We start from the raw sequence: 14,041 nt of genomic DNA, 5'->3' as shown, positions 1-14,041 counted from the left end.
CCTTTAAAATTTTGACGCTTTTTATGGGTCAAATACACTCAAAAAATTGTAACAGCAGCTGCGCAGAGGGTGCCCAATCTAATTTTTTGTCAGGGGGCCCAAGATTCCTGGTGGCGCCCCTGAAGTCACCAGCTCCATAATGCTAATACTTTAACAATAAACAAATGTAACATTTGTTTATTGAGATGATCAATGCTGCTAAATTTGATTTAACGGTTTCAGCATACATAAATTAAAAGATTTTAAATCATTTAACATTTATATGTAAGATTTTAAGTAGCTGGTAAGTTTACTTTGTGAAAGTTCAAAGAACAATATTCATAGTTAAATTGTTTTGTTACCATAGCAACAATCTGATACTGTGAGTTTAATCTTTGAGTTTGAGCTCTGTTTGCCCACAAATACAAATTAGTAAACTGCAATTATAACTTATTGCTTTTTAGGTTGACCAGTTAAACTACTTCACCTCTCCCAGATTTCACCAAACAGAAGCCGTTAGAGATGCTGATGTTCTTAGCAGCAAATTCTGCTCAAGGCCTCATGCAGCCTTGGACCGGCCCTGCATGAGTTGCGCTGAGATGCGCAACAAACGGGACATTTAATTAAATGCTGCTAATGTGGCTTGTAGCTCTTCTATTTCGTGTCTGTTGAGTTTTTAACAAGGGGACACAGAAACTATTTTGGTTGGTCCAGTTTATGGGACGAGTTTCTTAGATCTCCGCGCAGCCGCGCACATTAACTCTGTGGACAAAGCATTTGATACGGTTTGATGCTTCGTAACCGGAAAAAAATACTAAAAATAATAATAAAATAGTATAAAACCAGCGTGACTACGAGGTGAGCGCGAAAGCTCCCCACCGGGCTGAACCTGCATGATGAGGTTAGCGCTGGTTCGTTAACCACTAACGCTCCGACCAACCGGGACCACATACATAAACTTTATCAGTGCAGACAGAGCCGGGCGCTGGGCAGCGTGTTGAGATGGAAAAACCGCACAAAATTATTTGTCCACAAATATAAATCATTCTCACCACTCGCTCAACGCACCTCTGAAAGCGCCACTACAAGTTATTTCTGCGGTTCACGAAGAGATGCGCAACCAAAGCTAACGCGGTGGGGTTTAAACTCTTACCTTGATCAAAAACTCTGAAAAGAAACATAATTCCTCACAGGGGGTTAGTATAAATATCCATACAGGTCAGCCTGTGTCCAGTTTGAGTGAAAGGAGGCGGCGGGATCCGCAAAAAGGTAAATTTAATCCAGCTGCTGCAGCGCTCGTGGCAACGCGCAGAGGCGCCAGCGGTGTGATTGGTCCGACTTTAAATGGATAAACAATAAACCTATCTTCTATAAACATATCTTTTAGGAATAAATCTGTTCGGACAGTGAAACGCTCAGACCAACAGAGACGCCTGCAATCCTGCTAAAATAAATAAACAAACAAATAAATAAATAAATAGCGTTTCTTATTTATTATTATAAAAAGATAAACAAGAAAGGCTTAGCTGGTTTGTGATTGTGAGCTGTAGGGTTGCTAATAGTTTATCAGGTTTGTCACCATTCACCTAAAGTTTGAATTTGTCATGTAAAAGCAAATGCTCAGCTGAGTGAGTTGTCAATAGGTTAAGCCTTGTTTTAAGTTCAACACACAAAGTTCTGGACACTGATTATGAGAATATTTTACATCGATCTATTTGATTTGTTACATTAGGTGGATTGTTTTTTAATTTTTTTATTTATATTTTGCTGAGTAGGCAATAATCTGGCCACTGATGTAGGCCTTAAAAGCATCCCATACTACAAGGCTGGAGGTCTCTCTGGAGGACTTAGTAGCAAAATAGAAATGTATCTCATCCTGAATAAACTTGACGAAGTTTTCATCCGACAGCAGGGTTGAATTGAAACTCCGTGGTCCAGTGCTTAAGGGAAGGTTAGGAAGGGACAGGGACAGAGTAAGTGGGGCGTGGCCTGAAATAACTATGCTTTGATAGTTACAGGAATGGATCTGTGGCAGCCATTTAGTATCAGTGATAAAATTCTCAATTCTTGAATAAGTTTTGTGTACATGCGAAAAGTATGAGTACCCCCTCTTGTCGGGATTTAAAGTACGCCACACATCACACAGTCCGTATTCAGATAAAAACGTTTGGATGATTGATTCTTATGACATTACATTTAAAGGATGTGTCGAGCCAATAGTTGAATTCGTCCCCTAGGACCAGTGAGTATTTATTGAGATCCGGTAAGGAAGAAAATAGTTGTTTTAAAAAAAATCATCATCATCTGGATTAGGATTCACCAGAGCGACCAGAGTGCTGTGCAGTTTCCCACTCACTATAATATACCTGTCATGATTATTGGCTACCACGTTATCAGCCTCAAATGGAGCATTCTGGGTGATCACTAGAGACCCCTCGTGCCTTAACCTGAAAAAGGGAGTGAAAACATTGTTTCTTCCAGCATGCCATGGTTGTCCACCATCCGAACTCCTGATACGAGTCTCCTACAGAAATGTCACATCTGTATTAAATTGTTTAATATGGGAGAAAACCTTGTTTCTCTTCACTGGATGGTTTAAACTTTTGACATTCCAACTGAAAAAAAATTAAATGCTGACTCATATAATTTCAGAAGTGGAGTCTGTGCGTTACCTTACTTTAAAATAACAGCAGAAAATAACATGTAAAAAGGCTCCAGTCTTTACGTACCTGATGTTGGGACAAAAATGAACAGGTATTTATGAAGCTACCCTTCCATCCAAAATGTCCAATAAGAACCAAAAGGATAGCTGGAATAAGTTAGCCATGATAACAGACTATATTTACAATATCTGCTGCACCCGGAGGGGAAAAGCAGTCCCCCTGTGTTTCTGGAGTAAGCCCTCACTGAAACGTTGCTCATTTTTGTTCTGTTCTCCGATATGTATATTTAATAAAATCTTGAGGCTACACAGAAGCACGCGTGAGACATCTCCATCTTAGCAGGTACTGCTTTATTCTGGTCCGCCCCCGAACACAATACAGCACCAAGGTTCCTATCCAACGATAGCCTGATACTACATCCCCCTTTCTGAATGGGATATGTTATGAGGGTTTATATACGAACATGTAGAACTGTAAACTTAAATCACACACCAGAAAGATGCACCCTGTGGAATACCCAAGATTAACTCAGTATCTTACTAGTACTTTTCCCACAGTAGAATGTGCTAGAACCTTAACTTGTTATTACTGTTTATTTATCTGTTTTACACTAAAGGTGCACAAACTTAAATCTCTTTCCAGTCACAGTTCAGCATTAGAACTAAGACATATATAAATCTCAGAACATTAAGTATTCTCTATAACATTTAACTTTAGCTACTAAGAGGAAGGGGTGGACTACCCAAATCCTCTATCTGAGTGTGGGGATTATTCTGCCCCATGCAGGAAACTCACTCAGTTCCTATGAACAAATATAATCATCCAGATAGGCTGGAGGTCTCCTACTTCTCAGTGAAACTCGACTCTCAGGTGGTGGAGTCTGATGGCTAACCTCCTGCTGGTCTTCATCTGGAACAGGTATGTGTGGAGAATTGTGAAGATTTCCTTCAGGTAATGTCTCGTGTGGAACAGCAGAAGTTTCAGGTGGAACAACAGATGTTTCAGTTGCTCCAGGAGTGTGTGAAAGGTGGTAGCTATTCCTTCTCAGCATGCCTCTGGGTGTCTCGATGATGTAGGATCGAGGTGACCCTGCTCCAGACACTACTGTTCCTCTGGTCTTCAGATCTGTCACCCACACCTTCTCACCTGGATGTAGGAGTGACATATTGTGGGCCCGGTGCCTCCGGTTGTAGTTTTGTCTTTGTTTCTGTCTATAATCGGTTTCTGCAGTCCTCAGCTTTTCCATATCAATAATCTTTGGCGTTAGCTGAGACTGAGTAACAGGAACAGTTGTCCTTATCCTCCTTCCCATGAGAAGCTCAGTTGGACTGAATCCATTTGCTAATGGAGCGGAACGGTAGGCCATAAGAGCAAGATACGGATCCCCCGCCTTTTTAAGGAGATTCTTGGTAGTTCTGACTGCTCTCTCAGCCTCCCCGTTGCTCTGAGGAAAATTTGGACTGGATGTTTCATGACTGAAACCCCATTCCTGTGCAAATCTTCTGAAGGAATCTGAAGCAAACTGTGGCCCATTATCAGAACGGAGACGCTCTGGTATGCCATGGCGTGCAAAGATGGACTTACAGTGTTCGATAACTCCCTCAGATGTTGTGGTAGTAAGCTTTGCAACTTCAAAAAATCTGGAGAAATAATCCACGATCATCAAATATTGTTTGTCCTTAAACTGGAAAAGATCAGCTCCCACCATGACCCATGGTCTTTGTGGGAATTCAGTGGGCAGTAGTGGCTCTTTGTGTTTAGTTCTCTCCCTACAACACGTGTCACAGGTCTCCAACAGCTTAATCAGCTCGCTGCTGAGACCTGCCCACCACACTGAATGTTTGGCCCTTTCTCTACATTTAGTTATCCCCAAGTGACCCTCATGTAGCTTTGACAGAATGTCCTTTCTGAGAGAAGCTGGAATCACTATTCTGCTACCATAAAGAAGCAGGCCATTTTGAACAGTGAGTTCACCTGAAAATGGCAAATAAGGCTGGAAACCTTTCTCAATAGAGAATTTATCTGGCCATACTTCCACACAGAATTTTTTCAGTCGTTTGAGTATGCTGTCGCTGTCCTGATGTCTTTGGATTTCCCTCAGTCGTGGTTCCGTGGCAGGTAAACATGCAACGACTGAGTCAACATACAAGTTGATCTCCTCTTCTTGAAGTCCTCCCAAATCGTTGGGGATTGGAGCTCTGGACAAAACATCAGCTGTAGCAATATTTTTGCCAGCCACATGGGAAATACTGTAAGAAAATCTCATTAGTCGCATTCGCAGTCGCTGTATGCGAGGAGGAAGCTCGTTTAGACTCTTCGACCCCAGCAGCGGAACTAATGGCTTATGATCGGTTTCAATGTGGAACCTCTTCCCGGTCAGAAACTCTGCAAACCTCTCACAGGCCCATGTTGAAGCGAGAGCCTCTTTCTCAATCTGAGCATACCTCTGCTCTGTGTCGCTGAGAGACCGTGATGCATACGCCACTGGCCTCCATCCTGTATCAGCGTGTTTCTGGAGAAGAACTGCACCGAGTCCATACGATGATGCATCTGCTGACACACATGTTTCTGCATTCGGGTCATACAATGCTAGTCCTGGAGGTGTTGTCAGATCTGTTTTAATAGCGTCAAAAGCTTGTTGCTGTGGTGGACCCCATGACCACATATTTGACTTCTTCAGAAGATCTCTCAAGGGTCGGGTTTTCTCTGCCAGGTGGGGGAGGAACTTCCCAAGATGGTTCACCATACCCAGGAAGCGTCTCACCTCACTTATATTTCTGGGCTCCTCCATGGCTCGTATAGCACTCACTTTATCCGGGTCTGGACTGACTCCTGATGCATCAATGACTTGTCCCAAGAACTTTATTCTGCGTTTAGAAAACTCACATTTGTCATTTAGCGTAACTTTCGCCTCCTGGAGTCGAAACAGTGCCGTCCTCAGTCTTTCATCGTGCTCCTGCTGCGTCGTCCCCCAGATGAGGACATCATCCATCTGACAAAGGACTCCATCCAGACCCTCCAGAATCCGTGTCATGCGTTTCTGGAAGTGCTCTGGTGCTGATGAAATCCCAAAGCAGAGCCGATTGTAGAAATAGCGCCCAAAAGGTGTAATGAAGGTGGTGAGCAGGGAAGACTTCCTTGACAGTGGAATCTGCCAGAATCCAGCATTGGCATCCAATTTGGAGAACACTTTTGCTCCTGCTAGCTGTACGAGCGTGTGCTCTACTGATGGGAGTGGATGTTTTTCTCTCATGACATATTTATTCAGTTCTGTGAGATCAATGCATATCCTCACCTTGCCCGAGCTCTTGGGAACCACCACCATAGGTGCACACCAGTCTGTTGGCTCCTCCACTTTGGTGATGACCCCTTCCTGCTGCATACGGTTGAGCTCCTCTTTAACCTTAGGCAGTAGGGGGAGGGATATCCGCCTCGGCGTTGAGAGGGAGAAAGGCTGCGCATCTGGTGACAGAACAATGTTATACTCGCCCTCCATCAGTCCTAGTCCTGTGAAAAGTTTAGGAAACTCCTGTTTCACAGCATCAATCGAGTCCAAACCTATTTGGTTTACCCTGGCAACCAATTTTAATGCCATTGCGGCACGCCCACTCAGCAATGATGTGCATAAATCCTTCACAACATAGATGTCCTCCTCAGTACTAACACTGTTGTTGCTGAGTGTTGCTGTAAACATGCCTTTCACTTTTAATCCGGTGCCTCCTGGTCCCTGCAGGATTTTCTTTGGTTTATCTAATTTGCCAAATTGGTACTGCGAATACAGTGTTTCTGGGACAGCAGTGACATCAGCTCCCGTGTCTATTTTAAATACAGTCTTATGCTTGTCCACCAGTATGTCAGTCATCCATGGATTGTCTTTAACGTCTGTAGAAAGCGATCCCAGAAAAGCAACATCATTGTCTGTATGTGTGCTTTCTGTTGCAAACCCAGCATTCACTTGACATATTTTTTTATTTCTGCAGACCCTAGCAAAATGTCCCTTTTTCCCACAATAATTGCAGGCTGCTTCTCTAGCAGGGCATTGCTGCAAACTGTGTCCTTTCGTGTCCCCGCATCTTCTGCACTGTGCCTTTTTATCTTGTGTAGCTTTTGTGACGACATATTTGTGTGGCGCCTTCGGTTGCCTGGAGCGCGCGCTCCCACTCGCGTGAACGCGGTCCAACTGCGCACCAGCAATGTCTGACTTGAAGTTAGCATGAAGCATTTCCTGTTGCTTTTTTACTAGCTCGCTCTGACGGGCTCTGTTTAACGCCTTCTCTAGCGTCAGTTCAGCGTCCATTTGTAGCTGTTCTGATAGTCTTTTATCTCTCAGACCCACGACGAATCTGTCCCGCACCATCTCATCATGCAAAGTCCCGTATCCACAGTATTCAGCCAAACAGTGTAACGCGGTGTGAAAGCCGTCAATGGACTCACCCGTCTCCTGTTGGCGCTGATTGAATTTCGCCCGCTCAAATATAATATTCCGGCGGGCTACGAAGTGAGCATCCAGCCGTCCCTTAACAGTCTCGTACTCACTCGCTTCTTGCGGAGTTAGATGCAGGGAAACCAGTATATCTTCTGCCTCGTCCCCCATGGTGTATATCAGCGTATTTACTTGGTTTTCGTCCGCTTGTGTCTCCAAACCAGACGCGATACGAAACCTCTCGAAACGCTTTATCCATTTCGTCCAGTCTTCAGCTCTGAACGTGAACTTTTCTGGCGGGGTGACTTGAAACTGGTTCATGACGTTGTCGTTCTTATTTTATTCGAGCCGTCAGTTCTCACTTGTTCTCTCTTCGCTTAGTAGTCTATACTTCTGACACCATGTTCTGTTCTCCGATATGTATATTTAATAAAATCTTGAGGCTACACAGAAGCACGCGTGAGACATCTCCATCTTAGCAGGTACTGCTTTATTCTGGTCCGCCCCCGAACACAATACAGCACAAAGGTTCCTATCCACCGATAGCCTGATACTACAATTTTGGGAGCCTTTTGATGAACAGTTGAGCCTCTTCCACTGAGCTGAGGAACTTTTGGGCTCTGCTGTGTTGCGTTATGTTAAGTCGGGCTGGGAAGTGAAGGCTTCAAGCCCCGCTTTAGAGATCCACCATGATGTCCTTATACTCTGCACGTCGGACCAGGACGTCCTTCACAATAATCCTCCACAATACGAAGAGACGCGTCTCAGTAGTCGAGCTCCCCTCTCCTTCTGACTTCCTGAATGATGAGGTTTTTGGTCAGGTATCGATTCAGGCGAAGGATTATTGGACGAGGTGGCCGCCCCGCGGGCCGTTTATCTGCGAGGAAGCGGCGCGCTCTGTCAATCTCTCGTGGGATAGGTGTAACTGGGTCTATATTAATAGTTGTATATTTTCACAAAATGTTTTCTTTAATGTATTTGTCCGCTTATACTTGACTGTCCTTGCATTCCTTTGTGCCTGCTATAAGGGGTTTGGTCCTCGAGCTCCGCCTTACTTTCTTCTTCTTTTGTTCAGGGTCCTCCAGGACTATTATAAATATTAAGTTATTAATTTCCTCTTCCCTTTTGTTACTAGTTCCACTGGGGAGAGGCAATTTTTATAATCCATTGTAATCATTTATATTGTTCAAATGTTTATTTTTCCTTCTGTATTAATGATAGGTAGGCCTGTCGCGATAAACGATAAATCGATTAATCGTACGATAAATTAACTATCGACGTCATTTTAATTATCGGCATTATCGTCTCTTCCGGCCTTTTTCTCTTTCTGTTAATGACACTGAATGAAAAAAAGGCTCAACTCCGGTGCTCTCCACTGACTCCTCCCTTCCTCATTTCCTCAGTGTAAAGCCCAGCGCACACCTGACAGATCACACATTAGCGACAGAAATCCTAGGTATATCGGTTCGATCGGATTTGTTCCTGCCATGTGGTGTCCAACAATGGGCACAGAATAATGGCTACAAGTCCAGTGAACTAATTTTAAAACCAGGCATTAATCAATGCTTTACTACAATCTACCTGCAATGCATGTGGCTAGTGTCAGCGTAAAGTCCTGACTGAATGAAAATCATTATAACCTATTTACGTGACGTTAACGAAGAACAGCTGAAAAGTTACGGGGTGCGGTAGCAATTTTGCTCCAACTCCTCCTCTTGTCATTTCTATATTCTTTGCATGTTGAATAAACATTAATGTTGTTTCCACATATCATCTCCAATGTCCGCTGGACTTCGGGTTGCGCCGTTTCAGCTGTTTGGGATTCCCCTCTGTAATTTCCCCTCAGAAAGTGCTGATTGGCTGCCTGTCACATTCAACAGGCTGCGTTAAAGCGCCCAGTCGGGGAAAATCCCTGATTTAGATCGGAGCGGCAACGACGATCTACCGTAACACACCACACAATCTTAGAAAGATCAACGTTTTAAGATTGTTGTAAGGGGAAAAATAGGAGCAAAAAACCGTGTAGTGTGAATTATTGCATCAGGTAGTCGATGTGCCCATCTTCTCTATTTAAATCTAATTATTACTGAAGGGCAACATAGTATACAGACTTCATAATCTGCACTCTTTTGGTTGAATGCAGTATTTATTTCCACTTTGACTTTATGTTGTTTAGTTTTTTTTTTCAAGTGCGTTTTTTGTTAATGGAGACTGAGAATCCATTTTATTTTCGTTTTTGGTTGTTTTGTTTATTTTGTTTATCAGTTCCAGTGTTTAGTGTTCTTTTGAAAATAAAGTGTATCTATCTTTTGCAAGAAATCGCATGGATTATTATGTCATTTCCATTAAATCAGTGTAAAAAGGTCTTCAAACAATATTATCGTTTATCGCAATAATTTTTGAGACAATTAATCGCTCAGCAAAATTTGCTATCGTGACAGGCCTAATGATAGGTGTTTGGATATTTTCATTTAAGTTGCTATTACGCCTTTATAACATTTGATGCATGCTAACACTATTATTTTGTATAGATCAGGTTGGAGAACTGGAGCACATGCTATGTGCTAATGGTAATATCCCCTGATTGACAGGTATGTTAGCAGGTCCTTTTGTTACTCGTTCCACTGGGGAGAGATCGGGTTGGAGAACTGGAGCACATGCTATGTGCTAATGCTAATATCTCCCGATTGACAGATTAAATAAACGGAGACCGCCTCCAAACCCAGACTTGGTGTTTTGTGGTTTGTCCGATCATCACATAACATACACAACGCAGAAGTCCACCGGTCACATGGGGAGCACCTCTTTCCCAAATAGCTCGCAGAGGAGGTTAGAGAAGAAATTTGTGCCCCACCTCCTTTTCACTGTCTTCAGGCAAACCTAGGATCCGGATGTTCTGTCGCCTGCTGCTGCTCTCCAGGTCAGTCACTTTGTCTTTCAGCTTGGCATTGTATTCACGGAGAGCAGCACACTACTCGCTGGCTCAGGTCCTCTTTGCAAGCCTTAAGGAGGAGACTCGTTCTGCCTGTTCCTCCAGGGCCTGCCCAACCTGATCTAGCTTGGAGCTAAGCATGTTGGTCGAAGATTTGAACTCAGATTTCAGATCCTCCCTGTGCTGCTGAAGCAATGCTCTAGCGTTATGCTAGCGTTATGCTAGCGTCAGCGGCGCCGGATTCATTTTTCTAGGTGGGGGGGCATGGGGTGTTTCCTCACCTCTGTTAAGCACTTTGAATGTCAGGCGCGCGCACTTGTTCAATTGATGTGATGGCGCCTGTCAATCAATTCAGTGGGTTTGTCGCAATTTGTCCCGAAGTAAACTATAAACACCCCTTACCTGGAGGACAACGTTTTGGGATCTACCATTCTCTGCGGTCTGGCTAGATTTTATGATTGTTTGCTGCGGCCATAGTGATTTGGTGGAAAATAATCAGAAAAAAAAATGTTAAGTAGTCAGTGGGGAACATGCAGAAAGCAGCTTTACACAGAGCATTTAGATTGCGGAATGGACTTTATTCCATTTTCAAAACTGGAGTCTGGAAAAATGTAAAAGACGGATAAATGCCTGCAGCCGACCTAAGGACAGCTGAATACAGAGATCGACGGTATTAAAAAAAAACGTTTTTGTATGAAGGTTTTGTCATCATTACATCATTGGTGTGAACGCACCAGGGTTTAAACAGTTGTCCAACCGGGTGACCTGTCAGCTCTTCAGTTCACCAAACCACACACACACAAAGCTCATAAACCGGCGAACCGCCAGAACCGCTCACATGGTAAAAAGCTCTGGCAGGATCCAAATGACCGCTCTTAGAACTACGGGAGGATTCAAACTCTGCTCATTCATTTTAGCTTACAAAAAAAGCGCCAAGTCGCCAAATTTACAAAAGTAAACTGACCAATAACATTGCCCACCTCCAGGACTCACACAGACCCGCTACGTAGATCTTTTGTTCTCCTTGTTAAAGTGAAGAGGGTTAGATAATAAAAAAAATTCAAAAATTATTTTTTTCTGTTTTACTTAAAGGAAAATCTCAAGGTACACACAGCTGTGTGCGCTCTGTGCTCAGCTGCTTATTACAAGTCCAAAATACACACAATAGGACTGTGCCGAGGATGGCTAGATATGACAAAAATCACGACTGGTCAAATATTTGGAACATAAAAAAAAAAAATAGATGTCAAATATCCTCCAGCAATTCAATCTGGAGAGACTCGGACAGAGAAAGGGGAACAATTAGGAAAGTTTATTAACAGCATGAGTCAAATCTTTGGCGCTCGGGCCCCGGCTGAGGACATCTATTATCGCAAACTTTGCGATGGGCTCGGATGAACATCCCTGACGTTGAACGGAACGTCATCCCCCCCGGACCCGACACTGGTGGTGGAGGCAATGAGGCATGCGGCCGGATGGCCGAGCGAGTGGAGGTGAGGGGGTGGAGGTGGGCTGAGCTCTGCTGGAAAGCGAGAGACGCCGTGGATGGTGGTCCTTTTCAGCTGGAACACGGTCGGAGATTGGGCGTGACTTGGATTTGGACCAGCTTTGGTTAATCAGCGGTGATGAGCAGGAAGCGCCGGTTGGATGATGCAGGTGGGGCTAAAGAGTCTTCCAGATTGAATTTACACCTAGGCTTCATTACCAATTTAGAGCAGCAGGACAACCTAATGGTTCCAGCACGTTACGGTGCTCTGGGTCTAAAACCAAAAGCCAGAGCAGATTATATTTGCTGCATGTTCCACAAATTGTGCGGGAAAGAGATGTCTGAGTGGGACAGATAACCAGCCAGACTGCTGACAATGTTTTTGCATTAAAAACAAAGCGAAAAACATCATGAATAAATTTTAATGTGCTTGTTATTTAGCAGACAAAAATGAATTTCAACAGCCAACAGACACCTGAAAACCATCAGTAGCCAATGATATTTATGGCTATGATGGCTGATTACCTTTTGGAAGAGAAAAGAGGGAATAAAACAAGCAGATTCACACAATTATTTTTTGATCTGAGCAAAAATGATCTGCTCTGGGCAAAGTGTGGGTGAGCATTTGATCAAGACCCGTAAACGGACATGGGCCCGATGTCCTTTTTTTCATCCCAACGCTATTAGAAAGAAAACATCGTCACAGTTCTATAAATGGTGACAAATACAGAAATCTCATTTAATTTTTAATTTTTTTTCCAATTCTGCCTATTGGATCAGAGTCAAAGCCTTTTTTCAGATGTCAGACCGGTTCATGATCCCAACCCGACCCGAAGCTGCCGCATGTGCGCAAACCTTTGGGTGACTGTTATGCAATCTCGAGCCTTATCTCAATGCTGTAGGTTTTATCTGTACCTCTGGCTGCATATAAAACACAGGTGTCAAACTCCAGTCCTCAAGGGCGACTGTCCTGCAGTTTTTAGATGGCTTAATTAGCTCCTCCTTGTGTAGATAAGTTCTCCAGAGCCTTTCTAATGACCTAATTATTCTATTCAGGCGTGGTGCAGCAGAGGCACATCTAAAAGTTGCAGGACACCGGCCCTTGAGGACTGGAGTTTGACATCTCTGATATAAACTGATAGAATTAAAATAATAACCTATATAAATATTAATCATTATATTTAAGGAGGCCTCACTGAAGAGAGCGGTCAACATGAATATTTTGAGTAAGGGAGTCGTTGCAGCCGGTTTCAGCAGATAATCGCTCGGCAAGAAGTTCCAGTGCCCTTGACACAAACGATTGTGTGAAGCTGTATAACTTGTTTTTGTTTAATCGTACATGGACCTGTGTTCCAGAAGATATGCTGTGTAACTCTGAATCACGTTGCAGCTGTGTGACCTATTTTCCTTAGAGATGTAACATGCTTTGTGATTAGGGCATACCCTGTTTCAATAAAAAGAGAGGGCTCGGCAGGACGTACTTCAAAGCGGGTAGAGATTGTAACTGAGTATGTCTCTGTCCGTTCTCCTCGCGAGTATAAGAAATCTAACTCTTTTGTCTTTCCTCTCTTTTTATTAATGATGTTTTAGGATGCTTAAACCTGACATAAACACAGAGAGATATCAGATGTCACGGATTGTCAGAGTTGTGTGTTGATGGTAGATGTATCAGTTCCTTCAAATCAAATCATGTAAATACTTATCACTGCTCTCTATAAAATTACATTCAAATGGTCTTGGTTTTTCTGGGTTCTTAGCTTTGTGGTTGTATCAGTAAACACATACAGGTTGCATTTCAGTTTTCATGTTGTGACACACAAAGAAAAAAATAAATTTATTGTAAAGTAAGTACAGTAAAGCAAGTACAGCAAATTCAGTTTAATGAGGAACACTTCTGTGCAACTGTTTGTCTTTTTGTTTCTTTGTTTGAAAATTACTTAAATAATGAAACCCTTACCTGGCTTCCTCCTGCAGCTAGAACACTTAGTCCAAACAACATGGCAGTGATGCAGATCAGCAGCTCAAGCACTAGGAAGATCACCAGAGTTCCCAAAATCCCATCAAGAAGTAGCTGCCCAGAGAATTTCAAAGTTAAAATGGTTACAATTAGTGTGAATATTCCAGAGACAAGTAGCTTCTAAAAAATACAATGTATTATTGAGCCTCTCCATAATGTATCTACAAAAATATATATTCTCCAACTTAGTTATTTTAGACTCCAGTCTGTAATCTAAAAATATGTGTGACCAAAGTTGTAGCAATAGTTAGTAACTTACTTTACACTTTTGCTCGACCAGCCCGGTGCATTTTCTGAAACAATGTTGCTGCAGTGGACAGTAAACACAGAGAAATAGGAAGTCTGCTTCACAACTTGTACAGTCCATTTTTATTTTTTTGCGGTATTACTAATTGCAAATACAATCATATCAGTGGTCACCCTCTTTGAGACCTAAGCTATGTCCTTCACATTATAATATATCTGTTATAGATATCAGTTAGGGGTGTCTAATGTATTGATATAAATATACTTCATTTATATCAATTTATTTTTGTAGAGA

The 14,041-nt window shown here is 42.8% G+C and overlaps 1 protein-coding gene across 3 annotated transcripts in view; it reads right to left on the bottom strand.

The window, feature by feature from the left end:
* The window catches only part of LOC116731151 (uncharacterized), a 49,216-nt gene that overhangs the window by 24,978 nt on the left and 10,197 nt on the right, over window positions 1-14,041 (bottom strand). For 2 of the 3 annotated variants that reach the window (XM_032580700.1, XM_032580696.1), the window contains 2 exons: window positions 13,760-13,807; window positions 13,441-13,554 (listed from right to left, as the gene is read on the bottom strand). In XM_032580700.1, coding sequence (XP_032436591.1) covers window positions 13,441-13,554; window positions 13,760-13,807 — 162 coding nt within the window. The remainder of the gene's footprint in view (window positions 1-13,440; window positions 13,555-13,759; window positions 13,808-14,041) is intronic. The other variant, XM_032580699.1, reaches the window with a different exon arrangement.

This window comes from Xiphophorus hellerii, chromosome 13, assembly GCF_003331165.1.
Source record: "Xiphophorus hellerii strain 12219 chromosome 13, Xiphophorus_hellerii-4.1, whole genome shotgun sequence".
Lineage (NCBI taxonomy): Eukaryota > Metazoa > Chordata > Actinopteri > Cyprinodontiformes > Poeciliidae > Xiphophorus > Xiphophorus hellerii.
This window is presented reverse-complemented; position numbering and strand designations above follow the sequence as displayed.